This window comes from Bubalus bubalis, chromosome 9 (assembly GCF_019923935.1).
Source record: "Bubalus bubalis isolate 160015118507 breed Murrah chromosome 9, NDDB_SH_1, whole genome shotgun sequence".
NCBI classification, from domain to species: domain Eukaryota; kingdom Metazoa; phylum Chordata; class Mammalia; order Artiodactyla; family Bovidae; genus Bubalus; species Bubalus bubalis.
Genome location: NC_059165.1, coordinates 99415114 through 99442325, shown reverse-complemented (window position 1 = coordinate 99442325; position 27212 = coordinate 99415114). Strand labels below are relative to the sequence as shown.

Here is a 27212-nt window from a genome sequence, read left to right as displayed (position 1 = left end):
TCTCAAGCTAGAGTAGCTATCAAAAGAAAAAAATTTATTTCTTTGGACACTTCTATGGGATCACTTGGAAACTCTTGTTTTCCTTCTGTTTCTTGCGCTGCCTTCAGCTTGGGTGTGCTCAAAGCCTCATCACAGGGCACACCAATGCTCCAGCTCATCGGAAAGGGAAGGGAATGTGGAAGAGCCCCCACCCAGGCCCAGCGTTGGCACATGTCACCTCTGCTTATGTTTCACCAGTGAGAACTCAGTCCATGGTTACACCTAGCTGCAAGGGAGGCTGGGAGTGCATCCGACTACAGTTCTATTATAGCAGCAGGACAGATCTGGGGAGTAGCTGCCACTCTGGATATCACGTATTTTTCATTTGCTCCCTCATCCATCCACATTTTCCCCGTAGGGCCAGGCCCTTCTCTGTAGGGGTCCTTTAGTCTCAGCTCTTCCTTGGCTGGGTGTCCTCAGGCAAGTGACTCAGCTCTGAGCCTCTATGTCTTCATTTGTCAAAGGAGCTCCCCTCTCCCCTCCTGAGGTCAGTTCAGGCCGTAGCCTGGAGCCTGCAGTGGGGCTCAGAAGGCCCAGCTCTTCAGGTGTGGGCAGGAAGTGTTTCTCATACCCAGAGTCCAGTGGTGCCAAGGGCTGGAGGGGCTCCTTAACTGGAACCTGCTCTATTTCCTCCACTTCCAGGATGGGTGAGTCACCAGGGGGCTGGGCCTGGGGCACCTCCTGGGGAGAGAAGAGACAGAGATTGTTCCCCTTGTACCTGTGAGTGTGCGTGCTAAGTTGCTTCAGTCGTGTCCGACTCTGCAACCCTATGGACCGCCAGGCTCCTCTGTCCATGGGATTCTCCAGGCAAGAATACTGGAGTGGGTTGCCATGCCCTCCTCCAGGGATCTTCCCAACCCAGGGATCAAACCCACGTCTCCTGCATTGGCAGATGGATTCTTTACCACTAAATCCTGGGAAGCCCCTTCCCCTCATACCCCCCACCCTAATTCTCAACTATTCCCCACTGTCCAGCTTTCCCCAACCCCCTAGAGGGCCCCAAGAAGCCAGGCTTTTCACTCACCTTCATGTGTGGCAGGCTGAAGTTGCTATTGGCAGGGTCAGGAATCTTCTCCCAGACCCAGTGGGGCAGTACCTTGTGCTGCAGGTGGACACACCTGGCAAGCAGGTTAAGAGTCAGGGCAGGGAAGCCAGGTGGCGAGATACCCATGCCCAGATGGCAAGGTCCAGGAATGTCACAGAGCTCTGAAGCATCATCTCCTTATCCCCAAAGCCCCTGCCCCCCCCCCCACCAAGCCAAGCTCAGCGATGCCCAGCTGCCCTCCCCACCTGGGCAGAGACCTGTGTGTCTGACAGCCTTACCTTCCGCAGGTGGCCAGGCTCACACCACAGCCGGTCAGGAGCAAACCCCACAGCAGAAAGACAACTGACAGAACTTTCCAATTCAGGGTGTTATCTGGAGGGCAAGGGGGAGGGGCAGAAGAGCATTTGGACACCAAGAAGGCCGGGACAGCTCAGGGAAGGCTCATGGGTGGGGCAGGGCACAGGTAAGGAAGCGGATAAATGGGCAGGGCTCATGAATGGGTGAGGGCTTCTCAAGTGGCCCAGTGGTAAAGAATCTGCCTGCCAATGCAGGAGATGCAGAAGACTCGGTTTCAATCCCTGGATTGAGAAGATCCCCTGGAGAAGGAAATGACAACCCACTCCAGTATTCTTGTTGGAGAATCCCACGGACAGAGGAGCCTGGTGGGCTACAGTCCATGGGGTCACGAAGAGTCAGACATGACTCAGCGACTGAGCCTGCACACATGAATCGGTAGGGGGAGTCTCAGAGTAGGAGTGGGACTTGTGAGAAGGTCAAGGTCAGGGATGGGTGAAAGGGTCAAAGACACACATTGCCTGTTAATCCACAGCAGTATTTAGCAGCATCAAAATGCATCATCGACATCCCCAAGTCAAAAGGTTGTCTACCCAATGAAGTTCAGTAAGGATTATGTAACCCCTTCCAGTGGAACAGGGCCCCTTCCCATAGCAGTCCCACCCCAGACCTCTACCTGGTAGGTGAAACTGGAGGCTTGGACCAGGTGGGCCCTGTCCTGCGATGGTGGAGGCAGTCATCCACAGCTTGCAGGGACCCCAGTGAAGGTCAGGCAGGGTGATGGTTCGGGTACTGCTAGTCACTGAAGGACATACCCAGAGAGGTGAGGGAGGCAGTCAAGTCCTGCCTCAGGACCTTTGCACATGCCATGCTGTCTGCAACACTGTCTCCCAGATATCCACATGGTTCCCTCCTCCCCTCCTTCAGCTCTTTGCTCACAGGTCACCTATTTAGTGAGAACTTTCCTGACTGCCCCCCCAACCCCAACCAATTAAAACATCGCTTGCTTCTCCATTCATCTTCCTTGCTTTATTCCTCTACCCAGCACTTACCATCATCTGACACACTGCACAGATAGTATTTCCTTTATCTATGCCTGCACGTCCCCCATGAGAAGTTAGGGCCACGAGGGCCATATTCCTAGAGTCGTGTCCAACTCTAGTCAGTGCCTGGCACATAGAAAGCACTAAAAAATGATGTACAGTTGACCTTTGAACAAGGCAGGGGTTAGGGGTGTCGACTCTTAACTCTGTTAAAAATCCAAGTACAGTATAATTTGTAGTCTGCCCTCCTTATCTGTGCTACTGCTGCTGCTGAGTCAAGTCTGAATCTTTGCGACCCCATGGACTGGAGCCCACCTGGTTCCTCTGTCCATGGAATTCTCCAGGCAAGAATACTGGAGTGGGTAGCCATTTCCTCCTCCAGGGGATCTTCCCGACCCACAGATTGAACTCGAACCTCCTGCATCCCTTGCACTGGCAGGCAGGTTCTTTACCACTGAGTCACCAGGGATGCCCTCCTTATCTGTGGTTCCTCAATAGGGGCTTCCCTGGTGGCTCAGATGGTAAAGAATCTGCTTGCAATGCAGGAGACCTGGATTTGGTCTCTGGGTGGGGAAGATCCCCTAGAGAAGGGAATAGCTACCCACTCCAGTATTCTTCCCTGGAGAATTCCATGGACAGAGAAGCCTGGTGGGCTACAGTCCAGGGTCGCAAAGAGTCAGACACAACTGAGCAACTAACACACACTCTGTAATTCCTAGTTCTACATCAGCAGATTCAACCAACCATAGATAGTACTGTTAAAATTTACTATGGAAAAAAGTCATGTATAACTAGACCTGCACAGTTCAAACCTGTGTTGTTCAAGGGTCAAGTGTGTATTGGAACAAATAAAAGAATGCATGAATATCATATCCCTCAGGATGCACAGGATCCAGTGAAGGGAAATTTGCTTCAGACCCGGGGAAGACATCTGCACCTCCCAGAACTGTTTTTGTTTACTTCTTTGACCGTGCCTTACAGTTGTGGGATTTTCGTTCCCCTACCAGGGATTGAACCCAGACCTTCAGCTCTAAGGGTCCTAACCACCTGTCCATCAACTATTATCAGTCATTGATAAAGGGCTGCAACTGAAGGGCCTTGATTCCCCAGCACTTCATAGCTGTTGAGGCAGGCAAAATGTTTCAGACCAGAAAAAGCCCTCAGGCCAGGAATGCAGGTGCCAGAGACTGGGAGATAAACTCTGGCCCTGATGCCACCCATCACAGAAAATAAGGCTCCTGAAATCCTTTCTCAAAATCTGTGGTGCCAGATAGCCTTCCCCAACTGTGAATTTTCCAGAATTGGGGCTCATCTTCTTTTGTCTATATGTACTCATGGTCTTGGGACTCCATCCTTAATCTCTCACTCAATGCCTTTCTCAGGCTGTCTCAAGTTCTTTACACCAAGGACAGACTGCAGTGTTAAATCTCAGCCTGGAACTTATTGCTAGATCTGAAACTTGAGTACCTGAACATCTCATGGACAATCCCATTTGGATGAGCATGTCACGTGCAACAAATCCAAATGGGTCCCCCAAATTCTTCTCTAAAGTCCTTTCCACTGGACCGCCAGGGAATACCCTGGCGGTGTATGCTTTTTAACTGAATATGCCACATAAAGCTATCCAAGCTAAAACATCAAGTAGAAAAAGACAGCTGTAAAACATTAGTCATAAGCTTTAGGGGCCTATAACATGGTTCTCTTTTAATAATAATAATAGGTACATGTACTCATAAAAGGAGAAAGGGGAGCAGAGGATGAGACGGTTAGATGGTATCACCCACTCAACAGACATGAATCTGCACAAACTCCGGGAAATATGAAGGACAGGGGAGCCTGGCATGCTGCAGTCCATGGGGTTGCAAAGAATCAGACATAATTTAGCAACTTCTGCTGCTGCTGCTAAGTTGCTTCAGTCGTGTCCGACTCTGTGTGACCCCATAGACGGCAGCCCACCAGGCTTCCCCATCCCTGGGATTCTCCAGGCAAGAACATTGGAGTGGGTTGCCATTTCCTTCTCCAATGCATGAAAGTGAAAAGTGAAAGTGAAGTTGCTCAGTCGTGTCTGACTCCCAGAGACCCCATGGACTGCAGCCTACCAGGCTCCTTCATCCATGGGATTCTCCAGGCAAGAGTACTGGAGTGGGGTGCCATTGCCTTCTCCATTTAGTAACTGAACAACACATAAATATATATGATTTTTAACCCAGTGATATCTATGTACTCATGCAAAGTGCAGTTATGGCAAAGTAACTATGTTTTAAAAAAATAGGCTTTATCAGTTAGAGACAAAGGCAGAAGTACCAAATTATTGAAGGGTGAAATGACACCAAAGACACACTAGGTAAAAAGCATGGGGGATACACTGAACAAGAATGATTAAATGCAGTTAACTATTGAAACCGGAAGGTGGGTACACAAGGGTTTGCTACACTGTTTTTCCTACTTTCGCTTGAAATTTTCTATAGTAAAAATGTTTAATATTTTCAAACACCACAACTCAAAAACAACACAAAAAAACACAACTCCCATCTTTGTGTTAATGTACACAGGGCAAAATATGGAAGCTGCATGATCAGTATCATTGAAGTGATGAGAACGCTGATATATTACCAGTCCATTCTAAAGGAGATCAGCCTGGGATTTCTTTGGAAGGAATGATGCTAAAGCTGAAACTACAGTACTTTGGCTACCTCATGCGAAGAGTTGACTCATTGGAAAAGACTCTGATGCTGGGAGGGATTGGGGGCAGGAGGAGAAGGGGACGACAGAGGATGAGATGGCTGGATGGCATCACTGACTCGATGGATGTGAGTCTGAGTGAACTCCAGGAGTTGGTAATGGACAGGGAGGCCTGGCGTGCTGCGATTCATGGGGTCGTGAAGAGTCGGACACGACTGAGTGACTGAACTGAACTGAACTTTAATGTGTCAGTTTTTAAAATACTTTCATTTTTTTATTTTTGGCTGTGCTGGGTCTTTGTTGCTGAGCAGGTTTTCTCTAGTTGTGGCGAGCAGGGGCTACTCTCTAGTTGTGGAGCACAGACTTCTCATTGTGGTGGCTTCTCTTGTTTCGGAGCATGGGCTCTAGGTAATCGGGCTTCAGTAGTTGCAGTACGTGGGCTCAGTAGTTGAGGTTCTCTGGTTCTAGAGGACAGGCTCATAGTTGTGGCACGCAGACTGCGATGCTCCGAGGCATGTAGGATCTTCCTGGATCAGGGATCGAACCCTTGCCTCCTGCGTTGGCAGGTGGATTCTTCACCACTGAGCCACTAGGGAAGCCCCAGTGTGTCAGTTTTTAAAACAAGAACAGATAACTTTTATAATCAGAAGAAAAGAATATTTTGAATTTTTATTACTTTTTAAACTTTTTATGGTATGTATTGGAGAAGGCAATGGCACCCCACTCCAGTACTCTTGCCTGGAAAATCCCATGGACGGAGGAACCTGGTAGGCTGCAGTCTATGGGGTCGCAAAGAGTCAGACACGGCTGAGCGACTTCACTTTCACTTTCCACTTTCATGCATTGGAGAAGGAAATGGCAAGCCACTCCAGTGTTCTTGCTTGGAGAAACCCAGGGAGGGGGAGCCTGGTGGGCTGCCCTCTATGGGGTCACACAGAGTCAGACACGACTGAAAAGCGACTTAGCAGCAGCAGCATGGTATGTATGTGAGATGATGGATGTTAACGAAATTTATATGGGGAATCATTTCACAATGTTTATAAGTCAAACCATTACAATGTACACCTTAAACATACACAGTGTGCTTGTCAATTATATCTCAACGTGACTGTGGGGGAAAGGGTAATAAAGATAATTTAGGGACTTCCCTGGTGATCCAGTGGTTAAGAATCTGCCTGCCAAAGCAGGGGACACAGGTTTGATCCCTGGTCCAGGAAGATGCCACATGCTGCAGAGCAACTAAGGCCATGCACCACAACGACCGAAGCCTGAGCACCTTAGAGCCCGTGCTCCACAACAAAAGGAGCCACTGCGATGAGAAGCCCGTGAACTGCCGCAACTAGAGAAAGCTAGCAAGCAGTGACGGAGACCCAGCGTAGCCAAAAAAAGAAAGGTACTTTTAAAAGGAATTTGTGCTCAGAGTAAAAATTTAGCCTATATCCAAAGGTATAAAAAAAGAAATAAAAATCATATGTAATTCTAAAATCCCTATTGATGCTGTGGAGGAATTTCTTTTCATAGTTGTGTCTCTGCTTTGCTCAGTGCTGGGTTTATTGTATAAAAGTGGAACCATCCCGCAAAGTTTTATAATCCTTTTATCTTTTTTCACTTAATAAAATATGACAGGCATCTTTCAATGTCAATAAATATAGATCGGACTCTTCATTTTAAATGGCCACATGACAGTCTATTACACTGATAGCCACCAGGGTTATTACCCACTGGGGAACCTAGGATATCAGGTTTTCTCGTAGGGGCTGAGAGGGAGCCAAAAGGTTCCTTGGGGGCAAGGGGAGGGGTGGACTGATAGGGGCTGGGGCAGAGGCAGTGGAGCTCACCGTTCTTGCAGACAGAAGGCCTGGTTCCACTCTGTGTACACAGGGTATAGTGGGTGAGATGGCCCCGAAGTTGCTGCCTTGGGACCTCTCCCCATGCTACAGCAGGGGTCCCTGAGGGGGCATCCTGGATTCTCCAAACCACTGGCCCCGATAACGGTACTGGCGAGAGAAAGTCAGTGGGTCAAGTTCTGCCAGTATTTCAGAACCCTCCATCCTCCAAGCCCACCACTTACCTAGCTCCTCTCTGAACTTCCAGACGGAGGGGGCCGGGGCCAAGCCCCACGGAGAGATCGCAGTCACCGTTATTCGGTAGGGGACCCCTTCCTTGAAATCCACTGAGTAGGGCAGGAGCAAAGACCAGTTAGAGCTGGCTCCCCTCCCCAATGCGTTTCTTATTTTGTAAGGAATCTTCATTTGTGTCTCCAGAGGGACACTCTGCTACAAGGGTTTTGAGGGAAAGTAATTTATCTGGGAGGTAACCATAGACAACACCAACAGGGCAGTGGGGAAATGAAGTGGGGAAGGAAAGAAACCCAGGCAACTGTGCGTTAGAGAACAAGTTCCCAATACGACCAACCAAGGCTCAGTCCCACCGGTGCCCTCTGGGTGGCAGAAGAGCTGACAATCCTGAACTCCATCCCACCGAAGGAGGGAGGGAGTTGGGGTATTTATCCATCGACCATTATCAGTCATTGGTGAAGGGCTGCATCTGAGGGGCCTTGATTCCCAGGCACTTCATCTGACTAGGCAGGCAAGATGCTTCAGGCCAGAAAAAGCCCTCAGGCCAGGAATGCAGGTGCCAGAGACTGGGAGATAAACTCCGGGCTCTGAGTGGGGCCCTGACATCATCCATCATAGTAAATAAGGCTCCTGAAATCCCTTCTCAAAACCTGTGGTGCCATATAGCCTTCCTCAACCGGGAATTTTCCAAAACTGGGGCTCCTCTTCTTCTGTCCATATATACTTATGGTCTTGGGACTTTATCCTAAATCTCTCACTTGACACCGTCTCAGGCTATCCCAAATTCTTTACACCAAGGACAGACTCCCCAGTGTTAAATCTCAGCCTAGAACTTATTGCTATTGAGTATCTGACAGTGTTAAATCTCAGCCTAGAACTTATTGCTATTGAGTATTTGACAGTCCATGGGACTGTCCCACTTGGAGGAGCATGTCAGGTGCAACAAATCCAAATAAGTCCCCCAAATTCTGCTGTAAGACTCCCCAACAAGAACCTGCCTGCTTCTCTCCCTTCCTTTGTTCCCTCCCAGAAGGAGCAAACACAGACCTTTCTGAAAGGGAAAGTGTTACTTCCTCAGTCGTGTCCAACTCCTTACAACCCCATGGACTGTAACCTGCCAGGCTTCTCTGTCCACGGAATTCTCCAGGATAGAATACTGGAGTAGGTCGGCATTCCCTTCTCCAGGGAATCTTCCAGACCCAGAGACTAAAGCCAGGTCTCCTGCACTGCAGATTCTTCACTGTCTAAGCCACCAAGGAAGCCCACAGTCCTGGGTTTCTCAATTCCAGCCCTCACCCTCCCAGTCTGTTCCTCCCACTGCAGCCAGGGGGCACCTGTGAGCAACTGAGTCAGGACACACCCTTCCTTCCTCTGCTTACAACCCTGCGTGGCTCACGCCTCACCGGCAGAAAAAATCAAAGTCTTCTCCATGAGCCACAAGGCTTTGTACATTCTGCCCCGTCCCCCTCCCACTTTCCCCTTTGCTCATTCTACTCCAGCCACACCGGCCTCCCCGCTGTCACTCTAACACATAAGGCACATTTCTGCCTCAGAGCCTTTGCACTGTTTGTCTCCTCTTGTTTTTCCCTGAGACCATGGATCCTTCAGGTCTTAGCTTAAATGCCATTTTCCCAGAGAGACTTTTTCTTTTTTTTTCCCTAAAATAAATATCTTCCCTCCTCCCCCTTTACTTTGCCCCGATTACATTACAGGGGTTTCCCTGGTGGCTCAGCGATAAAGAACCCTCCTGCAATGCAGGAGACGCAAGTTCGATCCCTGCGTCAGGAAGATCCCCTAGAGAAGGAAATGGCAACCCACACCAGTATTCTGGCCTGGAAAATCCCGTGGACAGAGGAGCCTGGCAGAGTCGGACACAACTTAGCAACTAAACAACAGACTGCATCACAGAGGTATTTGGTTTTTGTTCCGCTGGTTGCCGGCCCTACAAGATGAGGATGGAGATGTTGGGGGGGATGAGGGTAGGGATGCTGTTGAGAGGACAGTACAGTGATAGTTTAGGGTTTGGCTGCTACGGCTAAGTCGCTTCAGTCGTGTCCGACTCTGTGTGACCCCATAGACGGCAGCCCACCAGGCTCCCCCGTCCCTGGGATTCTCTAGGCAAGAAGACTGGAGTGGGTTGCCATTTCCTTCTCCAAGGAACCTGACTATGTGGTTCAAATCTTGGTCCCACCACATACTTGCTGTATGGCCTCAGGGGAGTTGCTTAACCTCTCTGAGCCTTTTTCTTTATCTTCATGATAATAGCAGAAACCTGCTTTATAAGGAAGATTGAATGGTTTCATGCTGATGGAAAGGCCAGTACACATCAGCTGCCATCACTCTGTTTGTTGTCGTTTAGTTGCTAAGTCGTGTCCAACTCTTGTGGCCCCACGGACTGTAGCTCTCCAGGCTCCTCTGTCCAGGGGATTTCCCAGGCAAGAATATTGGAGTGGGTAGCCATTGCACTGCATTGCACTGCCTCTCCCGCATTGCAGGCGGATTTTTTACTGCCGAGCCACCGGGGAAGCCCATCATTGTGTACCAGTCTCTAGAACAGGGCTTGGCACACAGTGGGTAGTCAACGAATATTTCTTGCATGAATTAATAATACTTGACCACTCCTCTGCAAATCCAGCCTCTCCTCTGTTCTCCAACAGCTGAAATGGGAACTCAGGTGCCCTTTGGCCTCACCTGGCAGCACTGCACTGAGGTTCCCAGGAGGAAGCCGGACCCAGTTGAGGTTCTCCACGGGGTCACCATCTCGAATCCAGTCCACCACATGCTCCTGCAGCTCCCCAGGCTCCTGTTGCCAAGTCACCAGCAGCTCTGTGTTTCCAGGGATGCTCCTGACCACCACGCCATGGGGGGCAAAGTCTGGACCTAGAGGATGGGGAGGTGAAATCTCAGCTGTCTACTTGGGAAGTCTCCACTTGCGCCTCCAGGGAATCTCACAAAGGAAGTTCACAGCCTCTTACCCAAGCAGGTCAAAGAGAGGTTGGTAGGAAGCTCCCATCTTGTGGCATTCACGGCAGACACCCCCACCCACTCCGCTTGGGTGGGGATGGAGAAGTTGCAGTAGGGGGTCTCCTCCTGGATCACCTCCTGATCTTTAACCTGGATCCAGACTCTGTAGGTCACCTGCATGCAGAGCCCTGAAGCCTGAAGGATGAGGGGAAGGAGGGGTGAATCTCTCTCCTTATCAGGCACATACTGTGCATCTCAGTTAGGTCACTGGATAAACGTATCAGTGAAACATTTTTGTTGGTTTCACTGTTGTTTAGTCCCAAAGTCATGTCTGATTCTTTTGTGACCCCATGGAGTGTAGCCCGCCAGGTTCCTCTGTCCATGCGATTTTTCCAGGCAAGAATACTGGAGTGGGTTGCCATTTCCTTCTCCAGGCCGATCCTCCTCACCCAGGGATTGAACCTGCATCTCCTGCACTGGCAGGTGGATTCTTTACCACTAAGTCACCATGGAAGCCCTGGTTTCACGGTACAGGTGAGGAAACCAAGCCTCAGAGGGGCTCAACAGCAGAAGTGAGATTAGAATACAGCTCATGAGCCAGAACTAGGGTGCAAAACAAGAAAGGATACAAAAATCCAATCAAGATAAATTATATTTTAATGCAATATTTTTAAAATTTATTTTTACTGAAGTATAGTTGATTTATGAAGCTGTGTTAATTGCTGCTATAAGCAAAGTGACCCCCCATATATATATATACACACACACATATATATATATATACATACATATATATATATACACATTCTTTTTCATACTCTTTTTCATAATGGTTTATCACGGGATACTGAATATAGTTCTCTGTTCTACAGTAGGACCTTGTTGTAACATAGTATTTTAATCAATCAAAACTAAAAAAAAAAAAAAAAAAAAACCATGACAAACAAATTATCAAGATTTTAAGTAAGGGATTTCCCTGGTGGTGGAGTGAATAAGAATCCGCCTGCCAATAGGGGGAACATGGATTCGATTCCTAGTCTGGGATAATTCCACACGCCGCGAAGCAACTAAACCCATGGGCCAAAACTACTGAAGCCTGCTCACCCTAGAGCCAGCAAGCTGCCAGCTGCTGAGCTCACGAGCTGCAGCTACTCAAGCTGTCTATAGCCTGTGCACCACCAGAAGAGAAGCCACTGCAGTGAGACGCTTATGCACCGCAAGTAGAGAGCAGCCCCTGCTCTCTGCAACTAGACAAAGCCCACATGCAGCAACGAAGACCCAGTGCAGCCAAAAATAAATTTTTAAAAAACAAGAGGAAATAAAGTGATTTCTAAAAAAATATTTTAAGTAAAGACAAAATCTGGCCACGCACTTATATAACCCTGCCTCACTCAGCTTACTCCATTCTGTCCTGTGTGGTTCTTAGGGACTGCAAAACTCCCACTGTTGTACAGAGGAGTGGTTATGTGTAGCAAAGAGGATGGTACCCTCCAGAGTCCTTTGGGGAAACTTGTGAGAATATCTGGTTGCCTCAATGATTGGTATTTGATGCTCAAGAGCCAGGGACACTACCCTCTCCTAGAAACAAAAAGTTGTCCCACCTCCATTGTGACTTTAGAATGTCATCCCAACTGGAAACTTCTGTAGATAAAAAAATCTAGCAATTTTAGCTGATCCTAAGATCAAACACCATTTGCTGTATAAATACAAAACCTCTGGGGACCTGGTTTTAATATTCACTGAATGTTAAAATATTCTGAACATATAGGGACTTTCCAGGCAGTTGTGATTATCGATTTCCAGCACGATCTGTGTTCTGATCAGAGAATTTCTCAACGTGTCTTGCATTGTCTCATCCCTTTGAAGTCCTGGGAAACTGGCTCAATAGTCTGGCATGTGGACGACTCTGGTAAATGTCCTGTTTGGTATGGAAAGAATGCATGTTCAGATGTTTCCTATGTGAGTCCACTTGAGTGTCTGCTACTCACATGTTCAGATCTTCTAGATCTTGACTTGTTTTCCATCTGCTTGTTATGAAATTACTTAGAGGAGCATGTTAAAAATCTCCCACAATGGTTATGAATTCATAGAGTTCTCCTTGTAGTTCTGCCAACTTTTACTTTATGTATTTTAAAGCTATGTTATGAGGTACATGGAGCTTCCCTGGTGGCTCAGACGGTAAAGAATCTGCCTGCAATGCAGGAGACCCGGATTCTATCCTTGGGTGAGAAGATACCCCAGAGGAGGGCATGGTAACCCATTTCAGTATTCTTGCCTGGAGAATACCATGGACAGAGAAGCCTGGCGGGCTACAGTCCATGGGCCCACCAAGAGTTGGATACCACTAAGAGACTAACACAACCCTGTCAGGGAGGTACAGATTTAGTACTCATGTCACACTGGTGAACTGAATACCTTGCCATTATGCAGTAGCCTTATTTCCCCTTTATTTCTACTGAATGTTGCAATACACTGTACACTGTATGTTACAACAGAATATACTGTATTTATACGTTTTTAAAAATATATATATATATATGGGTTATAAGAACTATATTTCTTTTTTATAACTTTACTTATGTATTATTTATTTGGGGCTGTAATGGAGCTTCATTGCTTCATGGGCTTTTCTCTAGTCGCAGAGAGTGGGGGCTACCAGCTGTGGTACTTGGGCTTCTCAGTGCGGTGGCTTCTCTTGTGGAGCACAGGCTCTAGACGCACGGGCTTCAGTACTTGCGGCACATGGGCTCAGTTGTGGCTCCCGAGCTCCAGAGTACAGGCTAAACAGTTGTGGCACACAGGCTTAGTTGCTCAGTTGCATGTGGGATCTTCCCGGACGGGGGATTGAATCCCTTTCTCCTGCACTGGCAGGCAGATTCTTTACCACTGAGCCACCAGGGAAGCCCTGAGCTGTGTACTTCATTTCAGTTTGGTAAAGGGGCATTATAAGGTATGTGTCATAAAACAGAGGCACTGAGGGACTTCGCTGGTGGTCCAGTGATTGACTCCATGTTTCCAATGCAAGGAAGCACAGGTTTGATCCTTGGTCAGGGAACTAAGACCCCACAGGCCCTGGAGCATGGCCAAAAAAAGTGAAAAAAAAATTAAATAAGTAAAGGTAGTGAAACTGTGAATTATGCTTTGAAAGCCAATAAACATCAGCTCTGCCGTGTACCAGTTGTGTGGTTTGGGGCAACCTCTCTGCATCTCATTTTCTCATCTGTAAAGTTTGTCAATATAAATAAGTGTGTAGGCGAGGACCGGGCACACAGTGAGAGCTCTAGAAATATTACGCATGGTTAAAGTCAGTGATGTTATTAGATGGTGTGGCCCAAGAAAGTGAGAGCCCTGTTATTTGGTTTCTCGCCATGTTTACTATGAGTCAGGGCCTTGCAATGCAAGGTGCTTAACAGACTTGGGTCAGTGAGAACTGTTTCATTCTTGTCTGTCATCTCACACGCCCTGTTTTTGTTTTGTTTTGTTTTTAAAAAAATATTTATTTTTTTATTTGGCTGCACCAGGTCTTAGTTGAGGCACACGGAATCTTCAATTTTCATTGCAGTAAGTGGGGTCTTTTAGCATACAGGATCTAGTTCCCTGACCAGGGATCGAACCCAGGTGCCTTGCATTGGGAGCTCAGAGTCTTAGCCACTGGACCACCAGGAAATCCCTACAATGCCCCCTCCCCCCACCTTTTAAAATTATTTATTTATTTTATTTTTGGCTGTTCTAGATCTTTGTTCCTGGACTCGGGCTTTTTCTAGTTGCTGCGAGCGGGGACTACTCTAGTTTTGATGCTCGGGTTCCTCACTGTGGCGGCTTCTCTTATTGCAGAGAACGGGATCAAGGGCACGAGGGCGTCAGTAGTTGTGACACCTGGGCTTAGCTGCCCCAGGGTATGTGGGACCTTCCCAGCCCAGGGACTGAACTTGTGTCCCCTGCATTGACAGATAGATTCTTAGCCACTGGATCATGAGAGAAGTCCCTACAATGCCCTTTTGATACTAACATCAAAGCCCTTAGCATACCTGGCTATACTTTGTGGAACTGAGCCTTGTATTGCTTCTAAATCTTTGCACCCAACGTCCCCCACTGCCTGGAACACTCGTACCCATCTTCAAGTCTCAGCTCAGATCCCCTACTTTCAGTCAACCCTGGTGGAGTCTTGCTCTGAGCCTCCCTGGAGTCTTGCTCTGAGCCTCCCTGATGATCCCCCTCCTTGAAGCCCTGAAGCAGCCTCAAGAGGGCAGCATAGTAGCCTCTGTTTTTTTTACATCATTGTTTTTTGGTTTGGGGGCGTTTTGATTTCCAGCAGTGGGCAGCTTGTGGGATCTTAGTTCCCTGACCAGGGATTGAACCCACGACCGTGGAAGTGAAAGGTCAGAGTCCTAACTGCTGGACCACTAAGTAAGTCCCTGCATCATTGTTATCTAGGGTTTCCTGACATGGGCAGAGAAATGGGTTTTCACAACTCACCTTCCACAGAAGCAGGGGTTCCTGTCCACCTGGTGCCCCGCAGATGTTCCCCATGATCCACACATCTTTTGGAGCTGGTGAGGATGGAAAAAGAAGAGACAAATGGGAATGGTGTGATGGCCTGACTTCCAGGAGAGGAAAAGATGGGAAGCCCAGAGATCCTCACCAGAGGGTGGTGTCTGGAAGGGCAGAATGGGGCTCCACTCGCCCCACAGATCCTCCTCTTTGTCCACTTGGCAGCGGCCGAACATCTCGTACCCAGTGGCCAGTTCCAGGTCCTGGATCTCAATGGGCATCAGAGGTATAGACTTCACTTCCGGTTCCAGCTGGGGGAGTGACATGTGAGTGATGAGGCTGAAGGCTGAATTGAAAGTTGACCTTTTATATGTCGATGTGTGTGCTCAGTCACTTCAGTCTGGTCCAACTCTTTGGGATCCCCTGGACCGTAGCCCACCAGGTTCCTCTGTTCATGTGATTTTTCTGGCAAGAATACTGGAGTGGGTTGCCATGCCCTTCTCCAGGGAATCTTCCTGACCTAGGGATAGAACCCATGTCTCTTGCATCTCCTGAATTACATGCACATTGGTTACCACTGAGCCAGCTTGGAAGCCCTTAGCTGCCAGCAGGATGACCAGTACTGTCTTGCTTTGCCTGGGAGACAGAGTGGGTTCTCAAGACACAGGGCTTTCAGTTTTAAAATTGGGACAATCCCTGGCAAAAAGAGACAATTTGATTATCCTCTGTGCCAGGTATAGCAGTAGGTGGGAAATTCTATTATTGTTCTCATTTTACAGATGAGGAAAACTAAGGTCATGTGAGGGAAAGTGACATACCCAAGGTCACAGAGCTGGTGAGTACTACAGCTGAGATTCATTCCCAGGCAGTAAGATTTCAAGGTCTGTATCTTAGCACTGTTCTGAACTGCATGAACATTCCCAATGAAAACAAGTCTACCCTACCCTGTGGTGCTTTGCACCCCAAGCCGTGACTGAGATAGTTGGTTATCCCCAATACCCCTTCTCGGCTGCTTCTTTTGGAAACCCTGAGTATCTGTCAGGACCATGTGTATCAAGAATAAAGACCACATTTCCCAGTCTCCCTTGCAATCAGGTGAGACCATGTGACTACGTTTTGACCAATGAGATATGAGATGAAAGATACATGCAACTTTGTGGTTGTGCTCTTAAAGTGTTTGGACAGGCTCCCCAACTCCTGGGGTCCCATTGCTCTGGAGCTTTCGTCCTTTTTTTTTGCTGTGTGTGAGCTTGGGAAAGTTGCTTAACCTCTCTGAGATTCAGTTTCCCCAACTACAAAACAGAGATCATAAAATAATCTATCTTAGGGAAGTCGGGAGTACAGTCCTCATTAAGGTCATCCATGCAGATTGCTTAACTTGGTACCTGATGCATGGCTGGTGCTTGGAAATATGAGCTTCTTTTATTATTAACACTTTCAAGTGTTTATTGAAAACCAGGCTCTGTTCCTCATCTGTAAAATGGGTAGGCACAAAACACATCTACCTCAAACAGTTCTTGTAAGGATTTGATAAAGAGCCTCCAACAGTGTGTGGCACACAGCAGGCGCTAAGTAGTATCTGCTATAAACCTTTTTTTTTTTTTTTTAGTGTTCATTTATTTATTTGGCTGCACTGTGTCTTAGTTGCAACATGTGGGATCTAATTCCCCACCCAGAGATTGAACACTGCATCGGGAGCATGGAATCTTAGCCATTGGACCACCAGAGAAGTCCCCTGGTGTTAACCTCTTCCTTTAAGGTTCATGTAAGTTATTTGAGGAGACAGCAAGGAGATCAAACCAGTCAATCCTCAAGGAAATCAACCCTGAATACCCATTGGAAGGACTGATGCTGAAGCTGAAGCTCCAGTACTTGGGCCACCTGATGTGAAGAGCCAACCCATTGGAAAAGACCCTGATGCTGGGAAAGATTGAAGACAGGAGGAGAAGGGAATGACAGAGGATGAGATTGTTGGTTGGCATCATCGAGTCAATGGACATGAGTCTGAGCAAACTCTGGGAGATAGTGAAGGACAGGGAAACCTGGGGTGCTGCAGTCCATGGAGTCAAAAAGAGTTGGATACAACTTAGTGATTGAACAACAACAATTCATTAAATGGCAGTGTTTGAGGAAGTTTACTGAATTTCTCAAGAATTCCAAGTAAAGGGAATTAATTCCCCAGCTGTCCAATTGTTAGGACTCCACGCCTTCACTGCTGACGGCCGGGGTTCAATCCCTGTTCAGGGAACTAAGATTCTGCAACGTGCATGGCATGGCCAAACAAGAATAGAAAAAAATTCCAAGTGGGACTGCATGGATTTTATAGATTATCTTGGTGGGGGTACATTTTTTAGCTGAACAAGATGCATGTACAGACCTTTCATGAGGGATGTGGACAGACTCCAGGGGCAGGTGAGGAACGAGTTCTGGGCTAGGTCGCTGATTTGGGAATGATGTCCCAGGCCCCACCAGAGTAGGGTGGGGGGAAAGGTTCCCTGATACTCACCATCACCCAGGGCATCCGGCACCTTCGGTAGTAAAACCGGCAGACCAAGACCTTATGGGGTGGCCACGTAGGAGGGGACCACTGGACAACGGCCTCCAGGGGGTCATCTTCTGAGAAGTCCACGTCAGGGTATAGGTGGGGGGCATTTGGCTTTACTGAAGAAGGGGAAATCCATTGAGCAGGGGCCTCCAGGACCACCCACCCCACACACAGCGCATCCCCAACACTCCCGCCCATTACTTCGGGTTTCGAGGTTCACAAATACTGGGGACCAGAGAAGCTGGCCAGCCTTGGCCGCCCAGACAAGGAGTTCGTCAGACGTGGTGAGCTGTTCCCGTGGGATGGTCACCCAGTTCTGTCCGGTGGGCACCGCCACGGTCCAGGTTTTGTTGGAATGGCTGTGAGGAGAGATGGGGAAATCAGAGGCGATAGACAACAGGCTGGGCCCCGAGTCGTTATGATAACATCTGCTCTGCCTGGGTTCAAGTCCTAGTTCTGCTTAAGAACTGTGTGACCTTGAGCAAGCAACTTCACTTCTTTGCGCCTCAGTTTCTTGACCTACAAAATGAGGGTGATAAAAGCGCCTGCGAAAAGGCTGAATAGTGAGGGGAATCAATGCGATGAGGTATGAAATGCATTTAGAACAGCAAGCAGGACTTCCCCGATGGTCCATGCACGCGTGCTCAGTCGCTCAGTCCTGTCTGACTCTGCGACCCCGTGGACTGTAGCCTGCCAGGCTGCTCTGTCCATGGGATTTTCTGAACAAGAAGACAGGAGTGGCTTGCCATTTCTTCCTCCAGAGGAACTACCCAGGGATCAAACCTGAGTCTCCTGTGTCTTCTGCATTGGCAGGTGGATTCTTTACCACTGAGCCACCTGGGAAGCCCTTCCTGTGGTCCAGTGATTAAAAATCCACCTTGCAATGCAAGGGATGCAGGTTCCATCCTTGGATGGGGAACTAAGATCCCAAGTGCTGTGGAGCAACTCAGCCCGAGCACAGCAACTATTGAGCTCTCGTGCCACAACTGGAGAGTCTATGCACAGCAATGAAGGTCCCTCATGCCACAACTAAGACCCTATGCAACCAAATTAAAACATTAAAGAAAATAATAGCAAGCATCTGGAGCATATACATGATATATAAGCATTGGTTATTTTATTTATTGAGCATCTATTATATATATCCACATTTACTTCTATATTTTCTTGGGGTCCAAAATCACTTCAGTGACTGCAGCTATGAAATTAAAAGATGCTTGTTTTTCGGAAGGAAAGAATGATAGCTATGATAAACCTAGACAGTGTTTAAAAAGCAGACATCACTTTGCCGACAAAGGTTCCTACAGTCAAAGCTACAGTTTTTCCAATATTAACATGTGCAGCTGTGAGTGTTGGACCATAAAGACGACGGAGTGCCAAAGAACTGATCCTTTCAAATTGTGGTGGTGAAGAAGAAGACTCTTCAGAGTCCTCTGGACAGCAAGGAGATCAAACCAGTCAATCCTAAAGGAACTCAACCCTAAATACCCATTGGAACGACTGGTGCTGAAGCTGAAGCCACAATATTCTGGCCACCTGATGCAAAGAGCCAACTCATTGGGAAAGACCCTGGTGCTGGGAAAAACTGAGGGCAAGAGAAGAAGAAGGCAGCAGAGGATGAGATGGTTAGATAGCATCACCTACTCAATAGACATGAATCTGAGCAAACTCCAGGAGATAGTGGAAGACAGAGGAGCCTGGTGTCCATGGGGTCAACAAGCTTCAAACACATCTTAGTGACTGAATAACAACAAAAACAACTATTCAGTCACATATTGTGGGCCAGGCCCTGCTGTAGAAGCTGAGAATAGGACCGTGACCAAAGCAGGCAAGGATCCCCTCTCCAGAGCTGGTATTTCAGTGGAGGAGGCAGATGAAACACATAAATATATAATTGATGGTGGTAAAAGCAATATAAAGAACAATCAAGGGAGTTCCCTGCTGTCCAGCGGTTAGGACTCCACATTTCCACTGCAGGGGGCACGGGGTTCAATCCCTGATAGGGGAACTAAGATCCCACAAGCCTCCCAGTGAGGCCCAAAATACAGAAATAATTATTTTAAAAAAAGATCAAGCAGGATGAGGAAGATGAGGCGTGCTGAGATGAAGAGTGACAGTGGTATTTTAGTAAACGTGGTCAGGAAAGCTCTCTGGTGAGACATGTGAATAACGGCCTGAAGGAGGCGGGTGCACAGTTTGTGAAGGATCTTCCTAAATGAAGAGCACTTTAAGAAGGAACAGCAGCCAAGGCAAGGGTCCCGAGGCCAAACTGTGCCTGGTGCTTTTTCTTTTTTTTCTTTTATCATTTTATTTATTTATTTTTGGCTGTGCTGGGTCTTTGTTGCTGCACACGGGCTCTTCTCCAGTTGCAGCAAGTGGGGGCGACTCTCGAGTTGCGGTGTGCAGGTTTCTCATTGTCGTGGCTCCTCTTGTGGAGGACGGGCTCTAGGGGCACCGGCTTCAGTAGCTGTGGTGTGTGGGCTCAGTAGTTGCTCCAGAGCACAGGCTCAGTGGGGCTTCCCAGGTGGCGCTAGTGGTAAAGAACCTGCCTGCTAATGCAGGAGACATAAGAGATGCAGGTTTGATCCCTGGGTTGAGCAGATCCTCTGGAGGAGGGCATGGCAACCCACTCCAGTATTCTTGCCTGGAGAATCCCAAGGACAGAGGAGCCTGGCAGGCTACCATCCATGGAGTCGCAAAGAGTTGGACACGACTGAAGCAACTTAGCACACGCAAGCACAGGCTCAATAGTGTGGCACATGGGCCTAGCAGCTTTGTGGCATGTGGGATCTTCGCAGACCAGGGATCGAACCCGAGTCTCCTGCACTGGCAGGTGGATTCTTTAGCACTGAGCCACCAGGGAAGAGATGGTTAGATAACATCACCCACTTCTGACTCAATGGACATGGGTTTGAGCAAACTCTGGGAGATAGCGAAGGACAGGGAAGCCTGGCGTGCTGCAGTCCGTGGGGTCACAAAGAGCTGGACACGACTTAGCGACTGAACAACAATGACCCCAGGGAAGCCCCTGTGCCTGGTATTTTCTGAGAAACAGTGAGGAGGAGGCTTGCACCCTGGAATAGAGTGAGTAAGGCGGAGGTGGGAGGAGGCGAGGACAGGGAGGCGATAGCAGATTGTTCACATGACAGCAGGAAGGATTCTGGCTTTTACCCTGAGTGAGCAGGGAGCCCTGCAGTGCTGTGCGCAAGGGAGGGAAGTGCTCTGATGCAGAAGTTCACAGGCGCCCACTGGATGCCATGGTAGAGAAGAGACTGTGGGGCTGAGGATGGAAACCTGAGTCCTGGGAGGAGGTGACTGTGGGGTCCAGGCCAGCGATAATGGGGACAGGATCATGGAGGAGGTGCTCAGGAAGTAAGGAGTGCCAGATTCTAGATAATGTTGGCAAGGCCTGCTGATGGATGGAACGTGGGTTAGAGAGAGAGGAGTTGAGGATGTCCCAAAGGACTGGATTTCAAAGGTTCAAATCAAGGCCTTCATTAAAACAAAGACAAAAACACATATGCTGGCAAAGATGTGGAGAAACTGGGGCCCTCTTACATTGCTGGTAGGAACATAAAACAGTGCAGCTGTTGCAGAAAACAGTTGGTTCCTCAAAAAGTTAAACAGAATTGCCATATGACCCAGCAGTTTTACTCCTAGGCATATACCCCCAAAGAACTGAAAAGAAGGACTCAATTCTCAGTAGCGCTAGTCACAACCACCCACAGCAATTGCTCAAGGGTGGAAACAGATGAGTAGATGAACGCAGTATATCCGTTACAGTAGAATACTGTTCAGCTACAAAAAAAGGAATGAAGTTCTAGTTTATGCTACAACATAATGAACCTGGAAAACATGCTAAGTGAATGTATATAGATATATCAAAGACCACATAAGGTATGATTCCACTTATGAGAAAGGTCCAGGACAGGCAAATCCAAGGGATGGAAAGTAGATCAGTAGTTGCCAAGAGACAGGGATTGACTGCTGTTAGGGATGAAACTTCCTTTTGGGGGTAATGGACATGTTCTGGAATGAAATAGAGGCACTGGTTGGACAACAGTGTGAAGTACTAACAGCTACTGAACTGTTCACTTGCAAATGGTTAATTTCACCTTATGTGAATTTCACCTCATTAAAAAAAGAAAAAAAAAAAGCTTTCCGAGGGGCAGGTCCTGGTGCTTGACGGCCAAGGCCATCTCCTGGGCCACCTGGCGGCCATCGTGGCCAAGCAGGTGCTTCTGGGCCGGAAGGGTGTGGTCGTGCGCTGTGAGGGCATCAACATTTCTGGCAATTTCTACAGAAATAAGTTCAAGTACCTGGCCTTTTTCCGCAAGCAGATGAACACCAACCCCTCCCATGACCCCTACCACCTCCGAGCCTCCAGCGGCATCTTCTGGCGGACAGTGTGAGACATGTTGCCCCACAAGACCAAGTGAGGTCAGGCTGCTCTGGAGCACCTCGAAGTGTTTGATGGGATCCCACCAACCTATAACAAGAGAAGGCGAATGGTGGTGCCCGCTGCCCTCAAGGTTGTGTGTCTGAAGCCTACTCAGAAGTTTGCCTACTTAGGGCGCCTGGCTCATGAGGTTGGCTGGACGGACCAGGCAGTAACAGCCACCCTGGACGAGAAGAGAAAGGAGAAAGCCCAGATCCACTATCGGAAAAAGCAGCTGCTTATGAGGCTACCAAAGCAGGCAGAAAAGAACATCGAGAAGAAAACTGACAAATTCACAGAGGTCCTCAAGACTCATGGATTCCTAGTCTGAGCCCAATAAAATTGACTGTTTATTCTTCAAAAACAAAACAAACAAAAAAAGAGAGACTTTCTTTTATTCCCTCATGCAAGCATGCATGCTAAGTTGATTTGCAGCCCTCTGTACTGCAGCCCGCCAGGCTCTTCTGTTCCTGGGACCCTCCAGGCAAGAATACGGGAGTGAAAGAATACTGGAGTGGGTTGCTATGCCCTCCTCCATGGGATCACCCCAACCCAGGGATGGAACCCATGTCTCTTACATCTCCTGCATTGGCACGTGGGTTCTTTACCACCAGCGCCACCTGGGAAGCCCTCTTACTTTCTCGTTCTCTACAAATTAAAACCCTTCTGGACATGGATGGTGGCGATGGCTGCAGAACAGTGTGACTGTACTTAATGCCACTGAACTGGACACTTAAAGATTGAGGGGACTTCCCTGGTGGTCCAGTGGTTAAGAATCTGCCTGTCAGAGCAGGGGATGCGGGATAGATTCCTGGTCAAGGAACTGGGATCCCACATGCCCTAGAGGCAACTAAGCCCATGCACCATAACTAGTGAGAATCCTTCAAGCCGCAACTAGAGAGTTGGAGCTGCGAAGAAAATCCAGCACAGCCAAAAGAAAAAGATTGAGGAAAAAAGGGGTAAATTTTATGTGTACTTTACCACCATTAAAAAAAAAAAAACCAACCTCCCATGCCAGTTCCTATCTTCAAATGCTCCTTTTCCTCTCCTCTCACAGCCAAATTTGAAATGAAGTTGAGTTTCCAAATGTGATTCATCATGAAGCAATATCAGTCACCCCCTCAGACTGTGGGCTCCATGAGGCTTTCTGTGTCTCTTTCACTGTTGCATCCCCAGCACCAGATCAAATGATCTTTCCCTGTTCTCAGAGAGGTTAAGCTACTTGCCTAAGGTCACACAGCAATAAAAAACAACTTCTAATCATTAAGCGTTTTCTCTTTCCCAAGTGCCTAAACTCACTGAATTCTCAGAACCAATGCTGGGAACCAGGTTCCATTATTATCAGCATTTGATAGAGGAAGAAACAGAGGCTCAGAGAGGGAAAGTGACTGGTTCATGGTAACACAGCAAGGAAATGCGGGAATGTGGAAATGAAGGGCTAGAGAGTGGGGTCGGGCTGGGAGGTGAGGGTGGGCAGGGCAAATGGGTCCTCTGAGAAGGCTAGAACCTGAGTGGCTTCAGTGTCCCCAAATTACCCCACTGTACTCACTATTTCTGGCTCTGCACATACAGCATGGAGGGGGCTCCCAGGTCCCCATGAGGCTCCCAGGAGCAGTTCAGGTCCCCCAAGGGTCCAACTCCATAGCACTGCAGTGGCCCCGGGCTGCCTGGAGAGGGAGGCAGGAGGGTTCCAAGGAAGGGGATCAGTTCCCCCAGCCTCGGGCACACCCCAGAACTTCTGACAACTGTGGAGGGCGATCCAGGGTCCCTTACTGAAGCGAGCAGCAGGAAGGGGGCGCTGGCCACCGCTCCCCAGGCTTTGGGCATAACTCCTCCCCTCCCACCAGCCACATCCTGTTAACTACCCCCCCACTCCCGACAAAAGCCCTTACCCTACCGCCGCCCCCCCCAACCCCGGCCTCAAGTTCCCACCTCGCTACCGCCCATTCCCCAACCTCTCGCATCGTCCGGCCCCTGCCCCCGGGCCGGGGAGAGCAAAGTGGCTTCTGGACCTCTGCCATTCATTCCGCAAACTTGAGGGTCACCCTGGAGGGTGATGGGCGCGTTCGCGAGCATGAGACACGAGCTCGCTCCAGAACTCACCCTGGGGCCGAGTCCGGCTGAACAGCAACAATAGAAGCAGCAGCAGCAGCAGCAGCATCGGCTTCGGCCGCGGTGGGAAGGGGGCGGCCGGGGCCCCCCGCATGGCACTCCCGCGGCCCCCCAGTCCGGCCCGGCCTTGCCCGGCCCAGCGCGGCCGCGCCGCCCGCCTCGCTCTCGGGCACCAACGCCTGAGCGGCGACGGGAAGCAGAGCCACCCCTCCCGGCCGCCTCCGCACCTTGCGCTGCGGGTCCCCGCCCCTTATCTGCACCGGAAAGTTCCCGGCAGAACTCGCAGGGGCTGGGGCGGGGGGAGACTGGGGAGCGGGTGGGGGCTGCGCTGAGGGCGTGGCCGAAGCTCCCTTGATACCTGCCCCTTCCCTCCCTAAACATCACACATTGCCAGGTCTTTTGCAACTTTTTATTTTGAGGGGCTGGAGAAGGTTCTGATCCGTTCCCACCACACACACACTGAGCTTTCCACCCCAGGATACGAAGAAAACCCAGGAGTCCTTCCACCAACCCTGGGGTCTACAGCTTTAGAACCTCCCCCCCTCCCCCAGCGGGCGGGGTTGGAGGGAGAGGGGCTGGCAGGCAGGAAGGCTGGAATGGGATGGGGGCATAATTTGGGCTGGCGAATGGCCACAGGTGGGACAGGAGAGAGTCACAGTTGGGACAGGAGAGAGTCGCAGCTTGGGCAAGGTCTGAGTGTGGCCAGTTTGGGTAAGTAGAGACAGGAGACAGAACAGGCCAGGAAAGGCATCGTATGGGCTGCTCAAACGTCAGGGTCCCCATCTGGCCAGGTTGCGGCATAGCTTGCTCAGGGGTGGGATGGACTGCTCAAAGATCAGGGTTGGGTGGAGGGAGTCTGAGCCCACAGTGCCGGACTTCTGTGACTTGCTGATGAATGAACGCGTGAGGGACCAGAAACAACTACCCAGCCGGACACCAGTCAGGTGGATGGCAGGGCTGGGTATTGACCCCGGTGCCCCCCTGCTGCCCAGTTTCGCTTCTAGCAGAGTCTGCCGATTTCGCTCTTGCTGCACCCCCGCTTGCAGCAGCTGCTCGACAAGCCAGCCAGGACGTCGCGTCTGCCCCTCAGAGACCATGGGGTTCCCTGCCAGTCCTGTCGGCCCCCATAGAAGGCCTGAGGGGACTTGGTCAGGGCCAGCCACTCGCTGGAGGCCACTGCCTCATCCAGCTCACTCTCCGAGTCAGTGTCCACCTCTGGGAAGGCATCTTCTGCAAAAGATGAGAAGAGTTAGTGCTCGGGACTGTGTCACACCCTGAGTCCCAGCTCTGGGCTGGCCCAGCTACTTCTCTGTTCTTGAGTGTGAATAAGCCTCGGGAGTATAGACTTTGATTCTGCTCAGACGTGGGTTCCCTTCTTTGATGAGCAGCTTAACCCCACTGAGCTTGACTTTCCTCTTCTGTCATAGGTTTTGCCCTGTGTGCCAAGTCATTTCAGTTGCGTCCGACTCTTTTCAAACTTATAGACCATAGCCCACCAGGCTCCTCAGTCCATGGAATTCCCCAGGCAAGAATACTGGAGTGGGTTACCGTGCCCTCCTCCAGAGGACATTCACGACCCAGGGATGGAACCCAGGGATCAAACCCGCGTCTTGTCAGGCAGGTTTGGATACCACTAGGGCCACCTGGGAAGCCCAGCTTTTCCCCTCCTACTTAGTTATTGAGGACCTGATGGTGAAAAACACGTGTCTGGGAGCTGAACTGACTGAGCCCTAGTCCAGTTATCATCCTTGAGCTTCAGCTTCCTTGCCTGCAAAGTGGGGATAGTAACTCCTGGGACTTCCCTGGTGGTCCAGTGGTAAGGCGTTGCCTTCCAATGCAGGAAATCCAGGCTTGATCCCTGGTCAGAAAGCTAAGATCCCACATGCTTCTTGAAACAGAAGCAGTATTGTAACAAATTCAATAAAGACTTTAAAAATGGTCTGCATCAAAAAATTTTAAAAAGCTTCTACCTTGTAGAGTTTTATACAGAGTAGATGACTTAACTGATATGCATTAAAAAAAAAAAAAACTTTAAATAGCATCTGATATAGGGTAAGCACTCAGTTTTGTCCTAATCAGTTTAGACTCAATTTTGCCACTTAACAAACGTGCAAGATACAGGAGCTGTGCCTCCTATTTGCAGATAAAGCTGATCAGGGAAGAAAAGCAACTTGGTAGGAGAGTCACCTATTAGGTGGTAAATCTAGCCTTGTCCTCACCATACTCCTCTTATTCCCTTCCCTGAGGCTTGGAAAACACTTTAGTTTTGGCTTCTGAATGGCACTGACCAGGGTTGGGCAAACAGCAGCCTTGCGTAACACAGGGCTCACACATAGCAAGTGTCCCAGACTTCTAGCTGGTTCAAATGGTTTGCCGCTCACCCCACCCCCCCACCCCCATCTCAGCTCTGCAGCTCTGCCAACCAGCTCCCTCAGCCTTGGCACAGCTTCAAGGGCCTGGCCCATCTCCCCAGCTGCATGTGGTGAAGGGAGGAACTTCCTGCCCCAGTCCCTCATCTCACCTCCATCTCTGGTTTCTGGAACCCACCTCATGAGCATCAATCCCCCGGCCACACACACTACCTCCCCAGCCTTACCCACAGCGTCGTGGGCACGTCTCCACCGGGAGCCCCCACAGGTGAAGATGACCGCTCGGATGAATTCACGGCCGCAGAGTTTCACTCCGTAGGGTGTTGCCCGGGCCTCGGTCCTCGGCAAGAGCTCCCCAGCCAGCACCCCCAGGGCCAGCAGCAGCAGGACCAGGTGTCTGACCATGCTGGACGGGGCTGCCTGAGAGGCGAGAATGGGCACGGCAAGGCAGCTTCCTGGTGATTGGTGCCTCTACTGCCTCCTGGCCCCTCATTTATACATCCTAGCTTCCCCCTCCTGTCCTGTAGGAGCTGAGTGACCTCCTTTATCTCCATCAGCAGAGGGGAGGTGGGCATGCCCCCCTCCAACCCTGACCTTTCCCGTTTCCTGGACCAAGTGATAACCTTTCGAAGGAATAGGGTGACATGGCCCAGCTGTCATCTCAACAGAGAGAGGTGAGAAGGCCTCCGCTCAGCAGAGACCAGTGAGGGAGTCAAGTCTTAGGTAGGTTGATAAGAAGTCCGGGGTCCCTAAGGAGGAGAAAGGGGTCTAGGAGTTCTTAAGGGTGAGATAGGGGTCTGGAGTTCTCAAGGAGGAGAAAAAGACAAATGTTTTTTTATCTTTAAGCCCTGAGCTGCTGCTGTTGCTGCTGCTAAGTCGCTTCAGTTGTGTCCGACTCTGTGCGACCCCATAGAAGGCAGCCAACCAGGCTCCTCTGTTCCTGGGATTCTCCAGGCAAGAATACTGGAGTGGGTTGCCATTTCCTTCTCCAGTGCATGCATGCATGCTAAGTTGCTTCAGTCATGTTTGACTCTGTGCGACTCCATAGACAGTAGCCCACCAGGCTCCTCTGTCCACGGGATTCTCCAGGCAAGAATACTGGAGTGGGTTGC

General features: G+C 49.5%; 3 protein-coding genes across 3 annotated transcripts; 1 reads left to right on the top strand and 2 right to left on the bottom strand.

Annotated features, from left to right (window-relative positions):
• Window positions 1-13: 13 nt before the first annotated feature.
• On the bottom strand, window positions 14-23975 carry IL27RA (interleukin 27 receptor subunit alpha). The gene is made up of 14 exons (XM_006066525.4): window positions 23723-23975; window positions 23169-23286; window positions 17383-17540; window positions 17143-17297; window positions 14788-14947; window positions 14622-14695; window positions 10157-10340; window positions 9873-10061; window positions 7175-7276; window positions 6942-7100; window positions 2055-2180; window positions 1363-1456; window positions 1064-1157; window positions 14-720 (listed from the first exon to the last, which is right to left on the bottom strand). The coding sequence occupies exons 1-14, from the start codon at window positions 23823-23825 to the stop codon at window positions 469-471; spliced, it is 1968 nt and encodes a 655-aa protein (XP_006066587.3). The 5' UTR covers window positions 23826-23975; the 3' UTR covers window positions 14-468.
• Window positions 21200-22076, top strand: LOC102400582 (60S ribosomal protein L13a-like). Its single transcript, XM_045166802.1, is given in 2 exon segments — window positions 21200-21232; window positions 21327-22076. Coding segments are annotated over 2 exon segments (657 nt in total). The 3' UTR covers window positions 21951-22076.
• A 183-nt stretch (window positions 23976-24158) lies between the features above and the next one.
• On the bottom strand, window positions 24159-26840 carry RLN3 (relaxin 3). Its single transcript, XM_025293671.2, has 2 exons — window positions 26328-26840; window positions 24159-24961 (listed from the first exon to the last, which is right to left on the bottom strand). Exons 1-2 carry the CDS (start codon window positions 26503-26505, stop codon window positions 24732-24734), a joined length of 408 nt encoding a protein of 135 aa, XP_025149456.1. The 5' UTR covers window positions 26506-26840; the 3' UTR covers window positions 24159-24731.
• Window positions 26841-27212: the final 372 nt, after the last annotated feature.

Excerpts from the sequence above, each read along its gene's own strand:
- IL27RA (XM_006066525.4), bottom strand. The coding sequence starts at position 23,825 with ATGCGGGGGGCCCCGGCCGCCCCCTTCCCACCGCGGCCGAAGCCGATG. Across the intron at positions 17,541-23,168 it reads TATGTGCAGAGCCAGAAATA|CCATTCCAACAAAACCTGGA; the intron begins GTGAGTACAGTG and ends CTCTCCTCACAG. Across the intron at positions 1,158-1,362 it reads AGCCTGGCCACCTGCGGAAG|GTGTGTCCACCTGCAGCACA; the intron begins GTAAGGCTGTCA and ends CCTGCTTGCCAG.
- RLN3 (XM_025293671.2), bottom strand. The coding sequence starts at position 26,505 with ATGGTCAGACACCTGGTCCTGCTGCTGCTGGCCCTGGGGGTGCTGGCT. Across the intron at positions 24,962-26,327 it reads ACGTGCCCACGACGCTGTGG|AAGATGCCTTCCCAGAGGTG; the intron begins GTAAGGCTGGGG and ends CATCTTTTGCAG.